This window comes from Schistocerca gregaria, chromosome 3, assembly GCF_023897955.1.
Source record: "Schistocerca gregaria isolate iqSchGreg1 chromosome 3, iqSchGreg1.2, whole genome shotgun sequence".
NCBI lineage: Eukaryota > Metazoa > Arthropoda > Insecta > Orthoptera > Acrididae > Schistocerca > Schistocerca gregaria.
Genome location: NC_064922.1, coordinates 607,204,525 through 607,231,067, shown reverse-complemented (window position 1 = coordinate 607,231,067; position 26,543 = coordinate 607,204,525). Strand labels below are relative to the sequence as shown.

The window sequence follows — 26,543 nt, the reverse complement described above, 5'->3', positions numbered from 1 at the left end:
TATCCTTCTTTCTCATCCGGGCTTTGGACAGGCAATGACGAATTTAAAAATATTTTTTTTATAATTTCTATTTTTTAAAGTTTTAAGTATTTTTTTCAGAATTAGGGGCTCCATTTTATCTTCCAGCTGTAGCAACTTGGCTGAAAGTTCATGTTTGTGTAGTATGTTTCAGAACAGGTGTCAACGCACAAAGGTACGTTGCATGTTTTGCATTCATACTTCGTTTCTCGAAGCACATTCTGTTTCGAGCAGATTGCGCATCTACGCAATAGCCCGCGTTTCTTGGACTGGTCACCTGGAATGACATGTGGAAACAGCCTCCCAGTAAAGCGAAGAGGATTCTCGTCATCAAAGCGTCATCGTTTCCTATCTCTTCTCCGTTCTGTAGCAAATTTTTCCGTAAGTTCTCGAACCAGACATAAATGAAAATCTGCTAATGATATTTTGCTCCCTGTCACCGATGTGTGAAGAGTGTGAACATTCAAAACACAAAGGTCCACAAAATGAAAAAAATACTTTTTGCCATTTAACAGATTTACGCACAGATGCAACAGAGCTTAACAGCATGTCGGAGTGGTCTACTGCTCCCATATTAGTATTGTTATCAACAACTCATTGATGCTTCATTTCTTTTTCGCCAGTGGTCCTGTCTGTATTTCCCGTGTCACGCAATTCTGTAGTGTTGCAGGTAGCCAGCATGAACACCTCGCTCTTGTTGCACCATTTGATGGTAAGCATTGCGTCAGTTCACATAAACTCAACTTCTCCTCGTTTCAGTTTTTTTTTTTTTTTTTTTTTTTTTTTTTTTTTTTTTTTTAAGTTTCGGAAAGTGGCGCCTGTTCGTACGTACAGTACCGCATGCTTCTGTTCTCTGGTTGTAAAACCGGAGGAACCAGGCTGGACTTGTATACCAATTGTCGACATACAGGTTATGTCCACGTCCAAGGTATGGCTTCATTACTGTTGCCACAATATCACCAGATTTCCCCAAATTATGGACTTCAATTTCTGTTGTTGTGCCCGTGTATACAATGAAATCCAAGACGTATCTAGTTTTACAGTCACACAACACGAATGTATTGATTCCAAATCTACTTCGTTTCGAAGGAATGTATTGTTTAAAACATAAGCGACCTTTCAACAATAAAAGGCTTTCATCGACACAGAGTTTTCTGTATGAATTAAATGCAGTGCGGAACGCCACACGAATTGTATCAATTATTTTCTTAATTTTAAACGAACTGTCATCTCCACGATTGGCCGAGTTGTTACTAAAATGCAACATTCTCAGAAGTAACATAAAATGGTGACGGGACATAACTTCACCAAAAATGTGAGTACTCAGAAGTACATCTCTGGACCAATTTTCCTTTATTCTCAACTTTTTAACACGAGCCATGAGAAGTCAAATCAGGCGCTAGTTGACAATTATGTCCTGAAAATGAGTCATCGAATACATGAAGTGCGGGACTGAAATAACGTTTTCGCCAATCCAACTTCTCATTCTCAGTAAGGCGAGGCCTTTGACGGATCGATTCGTCTTCACTGTCAGAATCTGAAGAAGAACTGTCCTGCGGAGCTCTACTAGGTGAAGTACGTGGCGGTACGTTACAACGAGATTCTTCTGATGCATCTCCATCGTCACTACATTCATTGAAGATGCCACACTCACTGTCACTCCTTGTCAGTATCTCCAGTATCTCTTCGTCAGAGCCACGAGCCCGTTGTGCCATTTGTCTGTGGAAAAGTGACAGAACTCTAAAACTTATCATGAAACGGCAGATGGTTAAACGACACCACAAAAGCAGAATGTCACATGAACCAGCTAGCACGAATGTCGAACAGCAACTGCGAAATCCGTAGCAGAGTGTTTCCCAGATAGCAGGGACAGCGGAAAAAGAACAATAAATAGGGCACATCCATCCCAGGGAATGCACGGGACATAAGAACTTGCGAATGGTCGGCATGCAGCCCTGAGCGGCTATTGACGTCCGCAGGCCCACAGGCAGTGGAACCTGGTGCGGGATAAACCGTCATTAGGACTCAGGTACCGGCCAGGCCGCGCGGCGAATGCCGTCTGCAGGGCCGACAGGAAAGCCCACCTCAGCGGGAAAGAAGGTCCGCAGGCCCCTTTGGCAAGGTGGAGCGCCGCAGCATATCACGTCTGCAGTACTCAAAGGGTTAATGTACAGACAAACAAATGATGACATTGGCTACGAAGTTTATTGCATAAAAATTTCTCAGTTAACTTGCCGTGCCAAATTCGGATAAAATTCCAGGCTCTCAATGAAGCCACCCTGTAGCTTCGTCGGGAACTCAAAACTGACTGTCGTGAACTGGCAATGTTCTCTCTTTTACGCCGACAGTACAGCAACTGATTGGCTGGATTAAGTCATGATGCGCTCTCTAGCTAGCGTTGTTGCAGTGCCATCCATCACATCTGGTGGTGAACAGTGAGAAGTATTCCTCTGTGTTTTCTCCTTATCATATGCACACTTCCATGGACTGCAAGTGCGTAGCCGGTGTATCTACTGAAGTTGTTTCCATAAAGTCTGATTTCAACTGCTTCTCTGATCACACCTAACACCTCAGCACATAGAGCAAATACTATTTCGGACATGGGCCGCTCGGTTCCGAGATTAACCATCTGAAGACCGTGTTCAGAAGGAACGAGTGTTCTGTTCGTGGCATCAACTCTGTTGAGAAAACCAAGATCGACACAGTTCAAACAAGCCAAGAGGACCAACGCAGAGCGCTGCTTCTATTCTGCGGTGCAAAAACTAGCGAGATAGGTAGAGCCCTTAACAGGCAAGGAATAAGACCAGTCTTCCAAAAAAAAAAAGTTAAAGAAACGTTGCAACAGGCCTTAAGACACTTTCGACCTGAGAGTGCCTTGAATTTACAACATTCCTTAAGAATGTGACAATAGTTTCGTGACCCACTGACCCACTCTATACCCACGGCTAGCGATCCTTACATCGAAAATCAGAGTCATCTTAAACATAGAGATTTGGATAACCCAGGGGCGGCAGAGTACAGCATATTAAATAAGCACAAGGTTTTGTTTGAATAAACGAGAACACTTGTTCACGCATCAAACTGTTGGGACTCTTTGAGCAGAGTAGCAGTTGAAGTTAGACTTTTAGAAAAAAAACATTCATTAGAGACACTAGCTATGCATTCTCATGCATATATGAATTCATGTAAGCGTGCGTTTGACAAGGAAAAACCAGAGAGGAACACTTACAGCATTTCACGCACCATCATGACGTAATCAAGCCAATGGGATCCCGTACTGCGGATGCAAAACAGGGAACCTCGCCAGTTCACTACAGTGAATTTTAGTTCCTGACGAAGTTGGTAGAGGACATCATCGAGAGCTATCAATTTTATCCAGATCTGATACGGAAAGTGAACCGAGAAATTTTCATGCAAACGATGACAATTTCATTAAAATTGGATGATTTATTCAAGAGAAAGAGCTTCACAAATTGAACAAGCTAATAATTCGCTGGTCCACTCTGCTCCTTATGCAAGCAATTATTCGGTGTGGCGTTGATTGATAGTTTCTGGATGTCCTCATGACGGATATTGTGTCAAATTCTGACCAGTCGTCACGTCAGATCGCCAAAATCCATAGATAACTGGAGAGCTCTGCACATAGTGATCCAAACGTTGTCAGTTGATGAGAGATGCGGCGATCTTGCTGGCAGGGTTTGGCAAGCACAAAGTCAAGCAGTGGAAACTCTTGCTGTGTACCAGAGGGCTGATACGTAATCTGATATATAAGTGTAGGATAGCTTGACATGAAGGGCAATAAAACGGGGTGTGAAATATCGTCGACGTACTTCTGTGCTGCAAAGCTGTCGCGGATTACAATCAAACAGGTCCTGCAGTGAAATGAAATGGTACCCCAGACTATCATTCCTGGTTGTCAGGCCGTATCGCAGACGACAGCCAGGTTTGTATCCCGTCGCTGTCTGCGGCGTCTTCAGACACGTCTTCGCCCTGGAATCTAATTGACTAGAGCAGATTTGTCGGCAGTGATGAGTCCCACTTCGAAATGAGCCGCGGTGACCAGCGAAGACGTCCTCCTGATTGTCGCCCGCCATATGTCGGGACAGCCATAAATTATGATATGGGAGGAGGGGGGTCTTTTCATTTCATGGGAGAACTCATTTGGTTGTTATTCGCTGCACTCTCACAGCACAGCGGTAGGGCGACGATATTCTATCCCCAGTTTTTTTAGCCCTTCTGGGTACTCTATCCTTGGCTTACATTTCAGCAAGATAATGCGCACCCATATACGGTGAGAGTTTCAACTGCCTGTAATCATGGTTGCCAAATTATACCTTGGCCAGTAAGGTCGCCGGATCTCTCCCCAACTGAGAACGTTCGGAGCATTACGGGCAGGGGTCCTCCAACCAGCTCGGATTCTGACGATCTAAGGCGCCAGTTAGTCAGTATTGCGGACTCTAAATCTTGATTATTCGTGTGACTCTCTGTGATTGTTTTTTTGCTACAACGCGAACTTTGTCTGGGTACTGATGCTTGCAGAAAAAAAACACAAAGTAGCCCCTTTTAATAATGCTATTTTATCACAGAAACAGCGCCGTTGCCGGTTTCGAATCGACAATTTCTTGATCAGATGGCTTTTCACGTTAAGTTACGTATTTGTTGTTATTTGCATTAGTTTTCACTTTTTATTCCCCTTGTGACGGTGGTGTCGTCGAAAGTCCCGCATCATTACGATGCAATGCTGACTACTTCTGTTCATGCATATAATTTTCATTACTGCATGAACGCAAGCAGTAGACATTTACTTTACTTTACTTTTCCGTGTCCAGATCAAATTTTATTTTTCCAATAGTTAGCCACCACTACGGCTTTGTCGTTGGCTTGTAGCAGGTCACTAAAACTGCAGGGCTCCGGCAGTAGACGGCACTTGAGCAGATGTGCCTCGTCTTGTACCTCTCCGCATCCGCAAAGAACGTCGTCATCGTTAGTCAGCAGTCCCCACTTGCACAGATTTGTTTTACATCTGGGTACACCAGCCCTCAGTCTATTTAGTGTTCTCCTCACTGTATAAGGAAGTTTGTTTCCAGGTGCCATTTGCTCTTTTGGTATTATCTGCAGTGCGGTTTGTTCATCTCCCATTTACGGACTCTATTACCTTCCTGTGAACCGTCAAAGATCTTGGTTCTTGCACTAAAGCTATTTCTAGACTTAAGCCTCCGAGCCTGAGTGGCGTGCTCATTCAGTGGGTGTCGAGAATCTGTTTCTTTCTTTGTTCTCTCAGCGTCTGCTGCCACCTGCCTTCTGATCTTGGATGGGGCAATTCCAGCAAGTAGGTACAAATTACCCGTTGGTGTGGGTCTGAGACAGCCTGTAACAATTCGCATTGTCTCATTTACACTTACATCAACATGTTTAGCATGTGCAGATGCTTCCCATACTGGCGCTGCATAGTCTGCTGCAGAAACACACAGAGCAAGTGCTGATGTTCTCAGTACTGATGGTTGAGCTCCCCATCCATAGTTTGTCAGCCTGCGGATGATGTTATTCCTGGAGCAGATATTAGCCTTGGTGTTTTGGCAATGCTGCTTGAAGGAAAGCGTTCTGTCAAGTACAATCCCAAGGTATTTAGGTGTTGGACAGTGCTTTAGCTTCTTACCTTGCCATGTAACGTCGAGCTCAACTCCAGCATCTCTATTGCGCAGGTGGAACGCACATACTTGGGTTTTGTCAGGGTTTGGCTTGAGGTGATTGGCGTCATAGTATTGAACCAGTTCTTCAAGCACTCTAGAGAGATTTCTAGATGTTGCATCAAAATTGGACCCCTGGACCACCACAGCTGTGTCATCAGCATATACGGTCTTGCATCTTCAGGTATAGGTTGGTCATTAGTGTACACGTTATAAAGGATGGGAGAAGTACACTTCCTTGTGGTAAGCCATTCTTCTGCAGTCGCCATCTACTGTTCTTACCATTTAGGGAGACATAAAATCTTCGATTCTGCAGAAGACTACCAATAACCATCGTCAACCTACAGTCCCCTGTGAGGTGATATAATTTGCGCAATAGCTTTCTGTGGTTTACCGTGTCGTATGCAGCAGCAAGGTCTATGAACGCTGCTCCAGTTATTAATTTTTTTTCAAACTCGTCTTCTATATGTTGCGTCAGATTAAGTATTTGCCCACAACAAGATCTTCCTGGTCTGAAACCGGCTTGTTCCTTTATGAGCTTTCCATCTATAGTTTCTGCCACCCGGTTGAGAATCATCCGCTCCAGTATCTTATAGAGATGGCATAGAAGTGACACTGGTCTGTAACTTTTGGGGTCCTTTATCTCCTTGCCAGGTTTTAGTAAAGCCACCACTCTCGCCTGCCGCCATAGTTTTGGAATATTCAGCTCTTTAATACAGGTGTTCATCATTTGTAGTAACCAGTTTCGAGCTTTGGGCACAAACTGTTTTATCTGCTCCGTTCTAAGGTCATCAGTTCCAGCGGCCTTATTCAGTTTCATACTCTGAATGGCGTCTTCCAGTTCGCTTGCTGTGAATGAAGCATTGAGGAGTCCGTACTCTTTTTCTTCTTGGGGTATAACTCTTTCCCTTTCTCTTTTGCCCTTGGTTTTCGCATTCTTCACCCGACGATGAACTTGTCGGTTCGACACCGATAACGGTAGTATTTATGTGAATTAACAGCATTACTAAGTGACTACTAGCTTTCTTCTCGGCGAGATTCGATGTGAACTTACTAGATGTTTTTCGCGATAGTCATTGACAATAATGAACTATAATTTTCGTTGAGTCTGTAAGGGAGATTTTTCACTTACGAACTTTAAGTTCTCGCTGCTGAATTTGAGATGTATCGTGCTATTAAATGAACTTTACTCCACGATGCCACTGTGTTTTAAGTCTCTGCTCGCGCAACATATTTTACGCTGCATAATTAATTATACTTCAACTGTCTTTATTTCGTCAGATTGCATAACTTGTGAAACCACCTCTCCGATATGCGTTTAATAGCATTCCTCAGTTTGTACTTTAAACAACAAATTATCCTTCAGAACTTTTCCCAGTGTTCCATTACTTGTTATATTTCAGCTATTTTATTTTAGAACATATACATATTTACTTATTCGCTTACATTGCCTGTTTTCTGGTCAAAAGTATAATGCATATTTCTGTATTTCGTAACACAGTGAATGTGTACGACCAGAGCCATCTAACTTAAAGCATGCCAAGCAAACGGTGCCTTGTCCACATAATCATCGGTCATTTTCAATCTTCGTGCTCTTGTACCACGGAAACGTCAATAGAGTCCTATTACATATATGCTCTGCAAAGAAAGTTTTAGCTGAGTCAACATGAAACATGGAACAAGTTGTACAAAAAAAAGAGACATAGATATCGACATAATTCCACTTTGCGCAGCTCATATTGCCCTGAGAGAGCCATGCACCCAATGTTGGCAGACACTTATGAAACTTAACGAGATAAGTGAAATAAGAAGATAATCTATAAAGTCATGTTTTACGGAGTTTTGGGACAATCTTCAGGCCCAAACTCTGCTTAGTGTCACAAGGGAGATAAAACTCAAGCACACGGGCCGCCAAGTCATGGTTACTAATCTCTTAGGTGGAGGGGTACTGGCTAGCATTACTCAGCGAATTCCCCGTCCGTGACTGGACCTATTACCGAGGCCACGCGCTAACAGATAAACAGCAGAACGGATGCGGCTGTATCCAGACGCCTTCCGATTCTTCTCCCGGCGGAGTCGAGGTCCTAGGTGAAAGCATACGCCTCTCGTGGCGCTGCCATTCTTCAGCACATTTGAACAGGTGACGTCTCTACTCAATACGTTTGTGAGCTAGAAATTTGCCTATCTTCTTTTGATCGTTTAACAATGCTCCACATAAAATTTAAAAAGAAGTCTTAGATTGTTGCGTGTGGTAGTCCACTTGACTTGGAATCATCCAGTATTCCTTTTTACGTACCTTGGTGGTCTGTGGCTAATACAGAGAGTAGCAAAGGCTTGTACCAATAATAAATATTCGATTCTTTCCCATGTGGCTGTTGAGAAAAAACTTGCAGAAACACGGTAGTGTCAGACATTGTGCTTTAGTTATTTTTTTCTCTGTAGCAGACCGGTACAGTGATTTTATGTAGTCCTTGCCTCTTGTCTGCAGGTGCGCGATTGGTTATTTCGCTATGAGGAGCTCTGTGACGCTATGCCTGGTGCTGATGCTGGCAGCTCGAGCTACAAATTCTGCCAGGATTCTGGCCATCATCCCGACACCGTCCATCAGCCACCAGCTGCCTTTCCGACTGATAGCCCTCGAACTCGCCAGGAGAGGCCACCAGGTCACACTCATGACAGCGGACCCCATAAGAGTAAGTAAACCTTTGGCTGTACAGAGAATATCACTGTCGTAATAGGTAGAGACGGAATCTTTGACAAGGAATGCAGTTTTTATGCAGCTTGGACGGCACTTTTCCTCACTGAAGGTTATTGTTCGGGGCATCATCAATTCCACGAACAATCTGCAGAGTTATGTTGGCGTGAGATACCAGAAAGATCACTGTGCAGACATTTAAGACTCTGTAGACGTCACAAATGTAATTTAAATTTATCGTCTGTTATAGCATACGCCGAAAAGGTTCATTTGACGAGAAATGGTCCTTGGTCGGCAATTACCTGATGTCTTTACAGCCTTAACTGCCGTTAAATTACGTAAAAATAGCGAAATCGTGGATTTATGCTCAAGGATCCAATGAATTTTTTCGACTTATCACTCTTTCCATTTATGACGTCATTAGACGGCAATATAACAATGGCATGTATTGATCACGTTCCTCTCCTGGACTTCGGAACCTCTAATCGTTTGCTATCGAGCTGCCGGCGATCAAATGTTCCCTCCCACTTTTAGGAGCACTAAAACATCGACCCCGGACTGATGATGCGATGCACTTTTGGGAAACTGGGGCAGATGGTAGCCTGTTACTGAGGTACTGTAGCTGCTGTTATCAACTGAGATGTTATTATGCCGTAATTTTATTGAGGGACAAATCCATCGTAATGCCTTAGTCGCAGAACTGCCGGTGACCACTCGTTAAACTTGTAGAGGAAGGTGCTCTATAAATTCGCAGCACATGTGTTAGCTTAAGATTGCTCTATAAATCAAGCTACCGTCTTCTTACACAGCTTATAAACCAGCATATATTCAAACGAATGTCATAAAAATATTCTTTCGGTTAAAAACTGAAGCAGTCTTTTGCTAGAAGCACGACTTTTACCGTCATTAAGCACGAGAGAAGACGTGCAGCTGTGTCTTAACCCCACATAACTATACAGAAATGTTTACGGAAATTTGTTTGCTTTTGAAAATGAATTTCAGCGTCAGATACCTAATAAAGCATGTAGATATGTTTAATGTATGTAGGTTTATCACTCAGACATTGTTACAATATTTCAAATTGCGTGCCAAAGCTACTAGATGGTGCTTTTGAAATGGACACATGAGGAACGTGATAAAAACGCGAGTAATGAAACCATATGAGAAGAAACTGGCGTGACTGTCTGAAAAATGAAAAGAAGAAGAAGCGTAACTGGTAGAAGATAGAAGTTGCCTTCCACGTGACACTGCTGTGGAGACTTTTTTCAGTACACTCGTCCACACACGACACGTGTCTCTTTATAAACTGTCTGATTTTGAGCTACTGCTGTGGCCAGCAATGTCCTAAAATCTGACCCTGACAAAACGTGCTTGACAAGATCAGACATAAAATTCATCCTAGTCTCAGTATCTAGGTCAGCTTGGCTCTGGAGAGAATATAATTGCTTTACGACTTTATATCTAACAGTATCACATATCCGGGCCAGAAGGGACTGCGACATATCGCTGATAAATGGGATTGTTGTGTGACTTACCGAAATACGTATCCTCATAAAGAATTAGAATATCTGTCTGTTAATTAGTGTTGAGAACGATACACATACCCAAAGTAAAATAGAAACTGATGAGCCAAAACATTACTACCACCTGCTTAATAGCTTGTTTGTCCGTCTTTTGAACGAAATACACCACTGATTCTGCGTAGCAGGGATCGGATTGTTTGTTAGTAGGTTTGCGGAGATGTGTGGCATTAGATTTCTATTCACAGGTCATGTAATTCGCATAAATAATGGGCTGCCGATTTGCGTACGCGATGCCGGCACCCAATAGCGACCCAGATGGGTTCCATAGGATTTACTTCAGAACGAATTTCGCTGCCGAGACATCAACGTGAGTTCACTATAATGTTCCTCAAACTACTGTAAGACGGTTCCTTGATATCCTGGATACTGGCATCAGGATGGATTTGGGGTCTGAGCTGGTCTCACACGTTTTATCAGGGTCAGTTTTGGGAGTATTGCTGGCCACGTTAGTACCTCAAAATCACACAGACAATTCATAGAGATGCGCGTCAGGTGTGGACGAGACATGGACAATTATACTGTTTAAAGATGACATCACTGTCGGGGAAAACACCATGCACGAATGGATGCAGGTGGTTCAAGCCAGCAGGGTCTTTTCGATTAGTATCACAGGCCCCATGCAAGAACATGAGAATGTCTCTCGTAGCATAATACTGCTCCCACCAGCCTGCGTCAGTGACTTGCTGCACGCTACGAGCCGCCGTTCACCTCGATGACGGCGTTTGTGCAGACGACCATCGACCTAATGTAGCAAAAATGTGACTCATCCAAAGAGCCGACAAGTTTCCATTGATCGGCGGTTAAATTTCGATGGTCCCGTTCCCAATGAAATCGTAATTGACGGTGTCGTTGGGTTAACATGTGAACACGTAGGGGTGGTCTGCAGATGAGCTCCCCTGTTCAACGATGTATGATGAACAGTGTGCTCTGAAACACTTGTGCCTGCACCAGAAGTGTGTTCTTTCGGCAGAGATGCCACAGATCTCCATCTGCCTACTTCACTGAGGAGATAAACCTCCCAATCCCACGTTCTGTGAAGAGTCTTGAACGTCCAGTCATTTAGCGCCTACTGGAAATTTCGCTGTCCTTCTATCTCTCCCTGTAGATGCGCACGACAGCAGCACATGAACATTCGACCAGTTTCACCATTTTCGAAATACCCAACCACTGACCCTGCGTAATAATAATCTGCTGTTTGTCAAAGTCACTTATCTCTACGGAGTCTGTCTGCTTGGCCGAGTGGTAACGTGTTTCCCTACCGTGCAGCAGGCCAGGGTTCGATTCCTGGTCAGGTTGGAGATATTCTCCGCTCGTGGACTGGATGCTGCGCTGTTCTCATCATCCTTTCATCATCATCACCGAAACACAAGTCCCCCAATGTGGCGTCACACGAAATAAGACTTGCAGCCCGGCGGCCGAACATCCCTGGGTGCGGCCTCCCAGCCAACAACGACACACAATTATTTCATTTCATCTCAATGGAATTCCCCATTTACAGCCCATATTTTCCCTAAGGTGATCCTCCGTCAGTATTTGCTCCCTTAAATACTATTGTTAATGAGTCATGTGCCCACAATGCCACCAGGCGGCAACCAACTTCGCAATGGGCAGTGGTCATAATGTTTTGCCTGAGCAGTGTATACATCACTTTCTATAATGCATCATATCTGCATAACTTGTGTGGTCAGACCTGCTCAGAAGAGCGTACAAAAGGCGCGAAGCTCCAAACGTATCACGGATTTCTCGAGAGGACTGTGGCACTGCAACCTACAGTGCACCGCATTTTTTATCTTCCACAATTCTTAACTGTGTGAATCACCTCCTCATCGTCCTCAAAATGTCTTCTACGAATGACATCCTTTAATGGCACAATCAAGTGGAAGTCAGAGGGGGCTAGGTCAGAGCTGTAGAGTGCATGAGGTAACACTGACCAACCCTTTTTTGCGATGTGTTCAGAATCCTCAGACTTGTGTGGGGCAGAGAGTTTTCTTGTTGCAGAAAAACATCTCCTGGGTTGCTGTGGCGCCGAATTCGCCGGAAGCGCGTCGTTTGTTAATGTGTTGACATATACTTCTGAATTAGTGACACCGCCTGTTGGCATCACGTCAATGCTCCGTCGAACCGCCATCTGGTAACCTCACCCTCCGCCCCCAGCGACTAACTGTACTTCTGTCGACAGCAGATGCTCCATAGACTTGCCACAATCATTTGTGAATGTTCCCCAAAGTTTCTTTCTCTGCAGTGAGAAATTCAATGACGGCAAATTTCTTGTAGCCTTCATCGCCTACAGTTGCCATTTTGAAACTGTCCTACAACTACACCATCTGTCGGATGTGACGGAAACTTGGCGAGCTCACTCAGAAGACTTCAAATAATACATAAATAACGTTTCGCATTCGCAGCTTTGCTTTTGACTGAGAAAACAAAATGCAGTACATTACTTTCTGGGCAACCCTCGTAAATATTTGTGAGGATACATATTTCTGTAACGGTCCAAAATGACAAAATTGAACAGTGCGACATTTGTTTATAAGATTGTGTTTCAAAATGATTGTAAAGTTATAAATCATCTGGAGGGAAGTTATCTTAGTATGATTTCCCTATTCCCAATTATTGCCGCACTTGCTTGAACATGAGACATATGGCCGATGTTCTGCTCCTATTGCCTGCTCTTATTCATTCAAGTAAGTATGAGTAGATTGTTTAGGACCTTAAATAAGTTTAAAATAAACGGAAGTTCAGGATGTATGCTTCAACATATACAACACTTGGAAAACATTACTATATTTCTGTAGATTACTTTGTTGCTTTAGGTGTGCTTCATGGCCTACACTAAATATATTAAATAATTAATTATCAGATTATTAATAGATTTCTAAAATATCTTATCTGGTTATCACTTTTTGTTAGTAATAAACTCTTTAGTTCATTCCCAATGTAGTTACAAAGAAGTAGGAAGAATAATTACGGTTAAACCCCGTCGCAGACGGTGTCGTTATAGACACGACAGAAACTCAGATTTGGGAACGAAGGGAAAGGAAATCAGCTGTGTTATTTTCAAGGGAACCATCAGAGGATTCGCATTCAGTGATTTATGGAAACCACGGAAAGCTTAAATCAGCATGATTAGATCGACATTTGAACTTCTGTCCACCAGAATACGAGTCCAGTATCATACCATTGCCTCAGCCATCTGTTCGGGTCATGTGGTTGCAGTACGTAATCAGCGTACCTCAGGGGATGAAAGGCATACAGCTGATCATCAACGAATATCTGAGCTCTTCAGTATGATGCAATGTCAATCATTAAACTGTCCACGATATTCCTCTAACGGAAATGGCGACTCTCTTTCGAAATGATCGTGCGATGGAAAATAATGCTGCAAGCAGAAGCCTAATTCAAGTCTGAAGGACATGTTCGTCACTTAGGGTGTCTCGATGACACTGACACTACGCTAGACAGCTCCATTATTTAACTTCCGTGAACTGCACAAGCACTGCTGTGTGTACGGCATCTAGCGCTAAACTTTCAAGTAGTTGTAAGCTCTGCAGAGTGTTGGTTAACTGTCTCAAAAGAGGAGGAGATATGTGGCACTGTTAGCTGGAGAGAGGGTGCCGTGAGGATATGAATATCAGTGCCGGCACATATCCATCTTCCCTTGAACAGTAACAAGGAAACAGCTAAGCTTAGTATCGCCATCCAGCAATTACTATCAACAATGCTACATGCCATCACTCCATAAAACAACGCAGAGAAGTTTTGAGGCTTGAACAGTAACAAGGAAACAGCTAAGCTTAGTATCCCCATCCAGCAATTACTATCAACAACGCTACATGCCGTCACTCCATGAAACAACACAGAGAAGTTTTGAGGCGCTACAGTCTGATGATCAGGAGATTTACGCCACCGCCTCTGTTCCTCTTGCTTGGAGCACACAGGTACCGAAATTTCGTATACCACCAAGACTCGAAATATCTAGCTCCAAAGTACCACCAAACAAGCTTGCAACGGGAATCGCAGCTAAAGGGGCAGGTTCCGTCACTTTGTAGCTCAATCGATACTTCTTAGACAGTTCTCTCGGTTCGAACTGTTTCTAGACGCCCGAGAAGTCCACGTTACTAAATACAGCCTAAATGACGACCGTGACAACTTACAGTGTAAATCTCACCAAGAGACTACTCTCTGCTCGCAACGAAAATGAAAACACGACTCAGGAACTGCCAGTCTGCTGCTCTACTTACCGTTGTCTTTGAATCAGTAACTTGCTCGAAGTAGGGTACAGGTCATTTCACGGAGATATAACTCATAAAAAAGCAGTTTCAAAATGCTATGATTACGAGTGATAACTTTCCCTTATTCTTGCTTTTCCTTGCCTTAGCTCAACTTTTAGACATTAGAACGTAATTCATTATTGTTCTTGTTACATATGTAATGACATTTCTTACTAAAACAAATCTCTTCCTTTAGAAAAATATCCAGAATTATACAGAAATTGATCTGTCGACAACGTACGAATACTGGAAGACATCATTTGACTTTGTATCAATGGCAGACAAAAGCCCAATGGAAGTGATGAGTACCTGGACTCCTGCAGGAAAGGCGATTTGCGAGATCCAGTTAGAGTCCCAACAGATTAAGGATTTCCTTCGGTAATTATGATGTTTGAATTGAATGATATATTTTGCGTTCTCAAAATTTCAGTGCTAAGGTAATATGACCTCTTAACTTTGTTTGCAGGTCCCAACAATCTTTCGACGTAATAATCATGGAAACGTTAATGTATTATTGCTATTATGGCTTGATTCATCTCCTGGGATACCCACCAACAATTGGCTTCGTATCTCTGGGCGCTCCCGCTGCAGTACTGGATTCTTTTGGGAATCCCAACAACCCGGCATACTCTCCCGATATCTTGCTTGGGTACACAGACCACATGTCCTTCTGGCAAAGGCTGTATAATGCCTACCTTATAACACGATATACTTACATAATGAACTACGAAGTGATACCATCGCAAAATGAACTCGTTAGGAAGTATTTTGGTCCCGGTATCCCCCATATATACGAATTCGACAGAAACTTCAGCCTCCTTCTTGTAAACAACCACTTCAGCGTCAACTATCCGCGACCGCTGCTGCCTAATATCATCGAGTTGACGGGACTGCATCTGGAGAAAGAGCGGAAGCCACTTCCTAGGGTAAGTAGAAAAATCTACTTTGGATAATCCATGACAAATAATTTCGCCTTGAACTTACTAGTGTGCCACTATAGGTTGCAAAGAATTCTCCAATAATTATTTGATTACTTTCTGATAATTGAGCTTTTATTGATTGACACATGTAATTCATGAGACAGCACACAGACCCTTGCACCACTGAATCTAATGAGTAAATTGTATGCTGTTTGTTAAAATATTGTCACGCACTTCACTGAACGAGCAGTGTGTAACATTAGGCTGTGTGTATGAAGCATGCATAAAGATGTTTTCTGTCAGAAGGAGATGACGAGCAGAAACGTGTCAGTTGTCGATGATTCCATATTTGTAGGAACTCACAAGACTGCGAACACCATCAGACTGATTTAAGGACAGTTATTCAAGCACACGTCCACAGTTAACAACGTTATTGTGAGGAAAGTGATGAAGTAATTTGCTAGACCTGATAGGAAACTTCTAGTTGGAACATATTCTGCAATGAAATCGTCACTCTGTGAGAATCTAGACTTTATAGGCGAAATTCAATGAAAAAAATCTCGTTGTCAGCCGCCTAACAGTCTTATTTTGAAGGAAATTTCTTACAGGTTTCCTACATCTCCCAACTGAATATTCATTCAGGATGATTTTGTGTGGCTCCGACGCTTTAGCCTAGAAAAACATCAAAAACTGGTGTTAGATATGTAGGTCACCTTTCATACAGCTGCATGAAGTGTCAGGCGGACCACTCACATGTCTCCTGTGGTAGCTGCCCTGGTGTGTGTGGTGGGAGGCATGATAGGGAAAAAGGTGCGGGGGTTGGGGGGGGGGGGGGGGGCAGATAACGAGATTAGCACATCATTTCCCGCAGCTGGTGTTTTCTAAAGTGGCCGATGTCTACAAAGTTGGTCCACAAAACATTAGCCAGTGGCCCTCTGCCTACCGCTCACGGAGCCTCTCAGTACGCGGGTGGACATTATACTGGGCGAGGATGTAAAGCTGGACAATTGTTTGCCACGAGTCCATGGCCTCCGCTGCAAGCATTCTCCGTTAGCTCCATCTCAACTTCAATGCACCGTGTCTACATACAGAAGCAAACTCATCACCGTGTTATAGAATTGAAATGATGCTACATGGACAACTGTTGACCAAGATCTTGAACGAACTCATTGTAATCCACACGGTTATAATCCTCTAATTACGCCACCGATCTCATAGAAAAAGACTTGAAAAATTACCTGCCATTGTTCACCGTTTCCTATCGTTAAATTTCGTTTGACTAATAAACTAGTAGCATACTGAAAGCTCCATTGCTGAAGTCAGCCACGACTGTCGTTAATATTGTTTCAGTTACTATTAATTCCAAAGGGAATTATTTTTCCTGTTTTTCTGACCATAATTTAGCCACATCAACATATTAAAAGCAATGTAATTGAATTAGTATTTGGGTAATATTCCTATTTAGGTAATATATACAGTGCTGTCCATCTGTCAAATATATGAAAGTAAATGTGCCTGTAAATTGCAGTTGCACTTCATTTGTTCATTCAACCACCGCAAAATGGCGCCACATATATACCGACAACAAACAAAGATCCTAATGCAGTAGGTACAACACACACTATGTCTGTTGTATTGTGCAGTTCATAGATAGGTCAACGTATCGTTTTTATATGAGCATCGAGTTATCATTATCGAACAGTGTTTTGCTAATCATCCACAGGCAACGTGTTGTAGACATGTCTCGCGGGAAATGCCTCAATGATGAACAGTTCCACAGTAACGAGATTAATCGCCCATTTCCAGGAATATGGATTAGTTTCAGGCAAGCAGATAACGCGTAGACCGGTTATTTTCAGAGACGATAAACTGGATATGGCTAGTGAAATGCTGTTTCGTTCTTCTTCGAAAAGTTTGAGGAGACTGTCTGTCTAGCTCAGGTTTCATTTAGTGGAGATGAAGAAGCGAAAGCTAAGGTTTTTCTTTCGTAGTTCGCAGAAATTGAAGGTCTCCTGTGCTGTGGGTTCCATTGTTTCAGACATTTGTTTATGCCTACGCTACAGCAGAGCTGGACTACACTTCCTTAACTGATGAGATACGATTTCTTCTTACAAGGAAATGTCACTAATTACACCTCTTATTTAACGAGGAAAAAAGCACACCAGCAAGAGACCATTCTCAAGAACCTCTATGGCACGAAAAGTTCGGCCATAGTTCTGATAGTACCAAGCTATGACCTTCTAAAAATATAGTCTGGGAACTACGCGCGCACCGTTAGTTTGTCTTGTATTCCACCATATACAGGCCGGCTTAATGTCTGAGCGTGAAGTACTGTATAGGTCAGAGAGGAAGACTTTCTTTTCTTTTTTCTAGGCCATCAGTCTTCTGACTGGATTGATGTGAATTACTCTCCTGTGTCATTCACTTCATACCAATAACAACTCCAACCTACGTCCTTAACTACTTGATGGAAGTTAATCCCTGATATCTTAACAGATGTGCTATCACGGTATCTCTTCTTATTATCAGAGTTTTCAATATGTTCCCTTCCTGACCGGTTCTCTGGAAATGCCTTACATTATCAGCCCACCTAATTTTTAACATTGTTCTGTAGCACAACATCGCAAATGCTTCAATTACCTTCTGTTGCGATTTCTCCACAGCCTACGTCTCACTACCATAAAATGCTGTGCTCAAAACGTATATTATCAGAAATTTATTCCTCAAATTAAGCCCTATGTTTGATACTAGTAGACTTCCCTTGGCGCAGAGTGCCATTTTTACCAGTGGTGGTCCGCTCTTTATGCACTCCTTACCCCGTCCGTCTTCGGTTATTTTGCTCCCTAGGTAACAGAATTCCTTAATTTCATCTAATTCGTGATGATATTATCTGTGAATTTTCTTGCTGTCCTCGTTTCTGCAACTTCTCATTACTTTCGTCTTTCTTCGATTTACCTTCTGTCCATATTCTGAACACAGTTCTTTCTATTCAACAGGATATTTCATTCTTTTTCATTTTCACCTGTGATAGCAATGTCATCAGCGAATCTTACCACTGATATACTTTCACACTGAATTTTAATCACACCCTTGAACCGTTATTCTATTTCCGTCGCTGTCAGGGGTGAAAGACTACGTCCTTGTCTAACACTCTCTGTCATCCGTTCTTGGTATTCCACTCTTTTTGTTATCTCTTGGATCTTGAATATGTTGTCCGTATTTTCCCATAGCTTATCCCTATTTTTCTCGTGATTTCTAATAACTTGCACTATTTTACATTGTGGAACGCTTTCTCCATGTCGACAGATCGTATGAACATGCCTTGATTTTTCTTCAGCCTTGCTTCTTTTATCAACTGCTATGTCAGAACTGCCTGCTGGTGCCTTTACCTTCCCCAAGGCCAAACTGATTGTCATCCACCGATTCTCAATTTTCTTTTCCAGTTTTCTGTATGTAATTGTTAGCAACTGGGACGCGTAAGCTGTTATACCGATTGTGCAATAATTCTTGAAATCTTCGCAATTGTCTGGATGACGTTTCACGGAAGTTTGATGGCATACCGCCAGTCTGATACATACTACACGCCAACGTGTGTAATCGTTATGTTGCGGCTTCCCTTCTGCCTTACTTGATTTTAAGTCTTCCAAAGCTCTTCTGAATCCTGATTTTAATACTGAATCATCTAACTCTTCAATATCGACTCCTGTTTCCTCTCGTATCAGCTCATCAGGTAAGTTCTCTCTCTCATAGAGGCCCTCAATTTACTCTTTCCACCTACTCGCTTTCTCTGCTGCATTCAATAGTGTAATTCTCGTAGCATCCTTAGTATCACCGGCGTTACTTTTAATTTCACAGGACGCTGTTTTGACTCTTCTGCATACCGAGTCAGTCCTTCCCGTAGAGGCCTGTGAGATATTATTTTGAAGTTGGTAACATGCTTTTATTAGCTGTGTCAAAGTGCTGTTTCTAACCTGTACCTGGTGACAGAGATTTCTCCGTTATGTCGCGATTCAGAAATGCTGTGTAGATGAATGAAACGAATGGATGTGTGATTAAAGAAGTAGCATAGCACTATTTAATTATTAACATCGCTGTTGTGCCTTATTTTCTTTGGATTTTAAATCTGACGCTGTTAAACTGAAGCACATTTGAAGAAGATGCACTATTCTTCATCGTGATTGGCATGATTAAATGGTAATGAAGAAGTCACAAACTTCGTTTCGTAATGTTTCTTCAGTTCCTTACGTTTACTCGTTTTCATTTGAGGCACATATATAACTGCAGAATGTCAATAAGGGAATATTGTTAAAACGATATTGAACATACATGTGCATGAGGTTGACATATTTCATTCTGATATTACTTACCATTTTTTTGCATAAGATAACATGCGTTCTCGAATAAGGTTTTTCAAATCACGGTTATCAGATATATCCTCCTTGCCCCTCCTCTTCCCTAGCCTTTGAAATCTCGTGAATAGGAGGGCACTGGTTGTCACACCACTGTACAGTATTTCGCACTCGGGCATCAGGAGCTTAAAATGGGCCGAAGCGAGTGACAAGCAAACAATGCACGCGAAAGTTTAAAAGCTGTACTTTCAGAAGGCCATAACTGAGTTCTGTAAAAAATTATGGCACACATTTTCTGGCACGGTCAATTTCTAGGGCTGATAATCATGCACGTCTGCTTTTTTTCGCTTTATATTATGAAATCGTGCTGGGTACGTTTCTTTGTTAGAAGACACATGAGTCGACAAAACATCTGAATGTGATCAACCGAAAAAACACTATTATTTTTTGAAGACACCTTGCGCTGTTAGGAAGCCGGAGTGTACTGCGCTGCATCGCATCGTCAAACAGTGGGCCCTACTTTCTTTGAAGCTACAATGAACGCTGTTGTGTATGAGGACATAATTACACAGTTTATTTTGCTCATTTTGGAAAATGAAAATTGCTATTGGCTGCAGTGTGGAAGCGCCACATGCCATATTTCTACCTGACGTTTGCGAATTTTCAGTCTCCTTGTATATTTTTATAGATAAAAATATAACTATTAAGGCTGATGATCATTTATTTAAATGTTAGCAGTTGCTGCAAATGTCATTGAAAAATGATATACTCAAAATTACATCGTTTACAAATCTAGTTAACAATGCTAAATGTCAAGACAAGCTTATCGAATCATGAATATTTAATTGTGTGTAATTTAGAAGACCAAAGCAAATTTTGAATACAATTATTTTTCTGCAAACATGAAAGGTATAGAAAAGAGTTACAAAAATCACGTGAAAAACCACAGGTCACAATATTCAATAAAAGTGATGAGCTTTATGATATGGTACCTTACATGTAAGCTATGGCAAACAAACTACAAAGAATAAAAGAAACAAATATTTAAAAATACTATGTCTGAAGTTTTTAATTCCATCACTAACACTGAATTGCTTGAGGGATACTAGTATTGGTAAAAAGTAGTAAAAGCAATCAACAACATGGGAAAGAGAGGTACTGGTTTTGATAGAAAGTAGTAAGAGCAAACAACAATATAGTAAAAACTATGAAGCGACTTATATACAAATAAAATTAGTTAAATTAGTTTTAATGTCTTCTATAACATATAGAAAGTGACGAAGGTAAGTTTTGTATGAGACTTAGCATAGCAAATAGTAATCAACTGGAGACACAGTAACTTATTTAAGGAACATCAACAGAGATAACGATGTGTGGTTAAACCCTCGATGAAACGAGTAATATTTAAAGGAATTAGCGGATCTGCACTCACCAGAGAAAGCCCTGGTAACAGTACTAACACAGGAAAATACGTTTAGTGTGGTTATGAAGCCAAGTAGAAATGATATTGTTAACTTGGACAAAGTCACAGACTTCCAGGTTTGTTACGAGTGTTGTTCAAAATTCACGAGGAAATGTGAAATTATATCAAAGGTGTTTTATAAGTCATTTGGCTATCTATATTTATGAGAAGAGTGAAGTCATTTTGTTGGAAGTGTGTAGGCACCAATTTATTTTAACAGTTGCATTTCGTCTGATGGCTCATTCTGGAATTAAAGTTCTAATAACCTAATGTCTTTTGCTGACTTTTATTCATGAATGGAGTAGACACAATACCTAAGAGCTGACATATAGTCACGTTCTTTGGTCATTCCAGACAAATGTGTAATAATAATAATAATAATAACACATGTATCTCATTTGAAATGGCTTTTAGGCAGCTCTACAACCAGCTTGAGTAAGGTAGTGGGAGGTCTGGCAGAACATCTTCGCATCATTTTAAGCTTCTCAGCAGCTGTTAGCTACATTTTGGAAATAGGCGCGTAAGCACACATGAGATTTGAGATAAACGTAAATACTTCTTTTCCCACCTCAGACATGTACTGGTGAGACAAGTAGTGAAACTTTAATTTATGGCTAAGTATTTAGTGATTTAAAATGAATTAGCTATAGAGAAATTGATGTGATGAGAAACTAAGGTATGATTGATAGCCGGTAACACTAAAAGCTTTACATGTAAATGTTTAAATGTTCTCAGTTATCACTAAGAGAATGTACGTAAGCACATTACATCAGTTCACATCTTCAATTTATGACTAGTTCTTATTCATAAATTTGAACTACACAGACACTTTTCCTGCATATTGAGGACTAACATTTCTGCGAAAAGGACGTAGCTTTAACGTTGAAATAAGCATTGGCTCAATGATGTAAGTAATATTACCAGGTTTTAATCTTTAGAAGAAGGTACATTGTGATGAAAATAATTTGACATCCAGTTTACACTGTTACAAGTGCTCGGTACAGTGTTTATTGTGCTTAAGAACGAAAGAAATTTACGATACGTCTCAATAAAATGAGTGTCTTGGATAGTTTTCTATTTTTGTAGCACATTCTCTAAGTTAACAATTTGTCGGTATAATGTAGTTACTCCCATGGGGTTAACTATTTTGCAGGATATCCAAAATTTCCTTGATGGTGCAACAGATGGTGTGATTTACTTCAGCCTCGGCAGCAATGTGAAAAGTGTTGCATTGCCAGAGCATAAGAGGCGAGCGTTCCTCGAAGCCTTCGCACAGCTGCCTCAGCGGGTGCTCTGGAAGTGGGAGGTGGACAGTCTGCCTGGACAGCCGGAGAACGTCATGATAGCCAAGTGGCTGCCCCAGCAGGACGTCTTGGGTAAGCTTCTGTCCACTGTAGCATTCCTGTGCGAAGAGCTCGGTACAGACCACGTTTATTATCTGTCTTTCCGCTTTTTCAGCACATCCAAATATTCGTCTGTTCATCACTCAGGGAGGACTCCAGAGCATGAATGAAGCAAGTTACTTCGCAGTGCCTCTGATTGGCATTCCTTTCATAGGAGATCAAGAGCACAATGTGGCTAAAATGGTGCAGGCAGGAATTGGGTACCGTCTGTCATTCAAAGATGTCACTACCTATACCGTTCTACAAGCAGTTCACACAGTTCTTGGAAATGATAGGCAAGTTAACATATTTTCATTCTGATGAGAAATATTAAAATTTCATTTTTGTTATCAGGGTAACAAACTGATATTTTCCCCCAATATTTCTTGACCTGAGCTGTCGCTTACTTCCAGAGATTTCTACGTTGTCAAGAAGTTCAGCCTTATATTCATTCGTTTTCTTTAGCAGAGTAATGACAAATTCTGATTGTACTTGTATGTGACGTGTCATTGCTATAGACATACAAAGGACAATTTCTACGTAAGAAATATAATTCTATATACTCGCGGTTGTGTTTGCTTCCTCTTTCTGGACCTAAATCTGACTCCAGTCTATTACACTACTGGGCATTAAAATTACTACACCACGAAGATGACGTGCTACAGTCGCGAAATTTAACCGACAGGAAGAACGTGCTGTGGTATGCAAATGATTAGCTTTTCAGAGCATTCACACAAGGTTGGCGCCGGTGGCGACACCTACAACGTTTCCATTCGATTTCTCGTACACAAACAGCAATTGACCAGCGTTGCCTGGTGTAACGTTGTGATGCCTCGTGTAAGGAGGAGAAATGCGAAGCATCACGTTTCCGACTTTAATAAAAGTTTGATTGTAGCCTATCGCGATTGCGGTTTATCGTATCACGACATTGCTGCTTGCGTTGGTCGAGATCCAATTAGCAGAGTATGGAATCGCTGGGTTCAGGAGGGTAATACGGGACGCCGTGCTGGATCACAACGGCCTCGTATCACTAGCAGTCGAGATGACAGGCATCTTATCCGCATGACTGTAACGGATCGTGCAGCCACGTCTCGATCCCTGAGTCAACAGATGGGGACGTTTGCAAGACAACAACCATCTGCACGAACAGTTCGACGACGGTTGCAGCAGCATGGACTATCAGCTCGGTGACCATGGCTGCGGTTACGCTTGACGCTGCATCACAGACAGGAGCGCCTGCGATGGTGTACTCAACGACAAACCTGGGTGCACGAATGGCAAAACGTCATCTTTTCGGATGAATCCAGTTTCTATTTACAACATCATGATGGTAGCATCCGTGTTTGGCGACATCGTGGTGAACGCAGATTGGAAGCGTGTATTCGTCATCGCCATACTGACGTATCACCCGGCTTGATGGTATGGAATGCCATTGGTTACACGTCTCGGTCACCTCTTGTTTGCATTGACGGCACTTCGAACTGTGGACGTTACATTTCAGATGTATTACGGCCCTTAGCTCTACTCTTCATTCGGTCCCTGTGTAACCCTATATTTCAGCACGAGAATTCACGAACGCATGTTGCAGGTACTGTACAGGCCTTTCTGGATACGGAAAATATTCCACTGCTGCCCTGGCCAGCACATTCTCCAGATCTCTCACCAATTCAAAACGTCTGGTCAATGGTGGCCGAGCAACTGGCTCGTCTCAATATTACAGTCACTACTCTTGATGAACTGTGGTATCGTGTTGAAGCTGCACGGGCAGCTGTACCTGTACACGCCATCCAAGCTCTGTTTGACTCAATGCACACGTGTATCAAGGCCGTTGTTCTAGGTACTGATTTATCAGGGTCTATGCACCCAAATTGCTTGAAAATGTACACACATGTCAGTTGTAGTGGAATATATTTGTCCAATGAATACCAGTTTATCATCTGCATTTGTTCTTGGTGTAGCAATTTTAATGGCCAGTAGTGTATGTTTCGCGACACTTTTACATATATTTTCGTAATATATATTAATATTTTTTCTTTTGAACTTAGTTCCTGTTTGATTACTATGTTCCATTATTTTTTCTTGCACTGAACTTCTGCAGTAACTTCTAATTATTACTTGTACCCTACGATTATTTCCCTCTTTTTCTCACAGCTACCGAGAGAACATGAAGCGACTCTCAGCAGTATTCCGCGAGCACCAGGAGAAGTCTCTGGACAGTGCTGTGTGGTGGATCGAGTACGTGATACGTCACAATGGGGCTAAACACATGCGTAGTGCAGCCCTTGACCTGAGCTGGTGGCAGCTGCTGCTGCTCGATGTCATCGGATTCGTTGTTGCAGTGGCGTCCATGGTGGTCTACATGCTGTACAAGACGGCCTGCTATTGCAAGAGATTCGTGGCTCTTAAACTGAAGGAGAAGACTTCGTGAAACTAATTTTGGAGGCGTCTCATATATTCGTACCATAGATTTTAACTACAGCCAATGTGGAGAGATAGGCTTCAACGAAACTTCTGTGGCACAGTGCATATGATGTTTTATTGTCCACCCCCGGTAGCTGAGTGGTAGGCGCGACGTACTGTCAATCCTAAGCGCCCGACTTCGTTTCCCGACTGGGTCGGAGATTTTCTCCGCTCAGGGACTGGGTGTTGTGTAGTCCTAATCATCACCATTTCATCCCCATCGACGCTCAAGTCGCCGAAGTGGCGTCAAATCGAAAGACTTGCACCAGGCGAGCGGTCTACCTGACGTTTTATTCGCACGTGATACTCTGATAAAAAGTATTCATTCCTGCTGTGCAGGTGACTAGTATGTGACTCGTATTTATTGAAATACTGAATGTATTATTTATAAAATAAAAATCTTTTGTTGCGTTTATTTGTTTGAGTTGATTCTGCCGTGTTACACATTGCTCAGAATAGAAACAGACAGTATTTAAGTCACTGGTGCCTAAACTATTCCTCTGTATCAATTGCTCACTTTTTTGGCAGAAACATATATGCATTAGGATATACATGTTAATTCCTTTGCAAGTGCACTACTAAGTCAGACAGTTACTACAAATTATTAATTTCCTTATGGTTATTAGAAAGGACGGTAGCAGTAATACTGATAGCATTGAAACAGAAACTTTCTGCTTCCACGACAATCACCATCTGCCAGTAGGCGATATAAATGAATCACTAATCGGATACAAATGTGAATGCAGATTTTAAAACGTTGAAAAAAACGGACTGTGGTGATCGTAGCTCACTACCGTTTTATAAGGCAGAGGTCCTGTGTGAGTGAGAGCTGCGTTTGCTTGAGTGAGTGAGTGTGTGTGTGTGTGTGTGTGTGTGTGTGTGTGTGTGTGTGTGTGTGTGTCTTCACCTTAAAAAGGCAAATATGAACATACACCTACAGCTACACTCGCGAAATACAACAATAATAATAAATTACAATAATAACTCATTATGTAGGTGAAGTACCTATTAGGTACCCACAGTGTCTGTTTAAGTCAAACCTGAATCTTGAAACATTAGACTTACGACGTAATTTCCCTAATGTAGAAGTCCAGTGTAAAAGTTTAATCGACCTTCTCAGATGACGAGAACGAGCTATCAAAAACAGGTATATTTAAACCCAGGTATCAGATCGTTGTATCAGGCTAGGTGGTCACTTGCTCTCGATTAAATAGAGGTGTCAACGAAACTGTCCACACCGCGGTATCTCAAGTGCAGTATGGACGGTTTTTGCTGCCTCTGCATGTCTCATAAACGCATAGGAGCGGTGGAACTCGCATATGGCATGTTATCACTTCGCGTTGTAGAGTCTGCGGAACCAATTTCTGGGTGCCGTCATAAAGTACGGTCTGAGTTCGTTACTGCCACTGTGCTTGCTGTGTAGCAATGAAGCATAGGCGTTGTTCTGCTTTTGCAGTACTCTCATTCTTCGCATCCTCTGAGTTGCCATTGTGACACACGGTCTGAGGAAGGTGTGAGTCTTTACCCGTCTGTGTCGAGCAATAGCTTCAAAATGTAGTAGTGATCCAAAATTATGTTTGCTCTGCAACAGTGTTATCATCATAGCATTACTGCGTTGAACTGCCACGCGTGAAAAGTCAAGCCTGTAATCAATATGCCTCAGCTGTATGCATCGAAATGAAAGACAGCTGTTAGAATAAGGTAAAGAAGACTACT

General features: G+C 42.1%; 1 protein-coding gene across 1 annotated transcript; it reads left to right on the top strand.

The window, feature by feature from the left end:
- Positions 1 to 7,735: 7,735 nt before the first annotated feature.
- On the top strand, positions 7,736 to 25,242 carry LOC126354486 (UDP-glycosyltransferase UGT5-like). Its single transcript, XM_050004205.1, has 7 exons — positions 7,736 to 7,845; positions 8,194 to 8,398; positions 14,451 to 14,632; positions 14,721 to 15,180; positions 22,139 to 22,361; positions 22,444 to 22,663; positions 24,519 to 25,242. The coding sequence occupies exons 2-7, from the start codon at positions 8,216 to 8,218 to the stop codon at positions 24,793 to 24,795; spliced, it is 1,545 nt and encodes a 514-aa protein (XP_049860162.1). The 5' UTR covers positions 7,736 to 7,845; positions 8,194 to 8,215; the 3' UTR covers positions 24,796 to 25,242.
- The last annotated feature ends 1,301 nt before the right edge of the window (positions 25,243 to 26,543 follow it).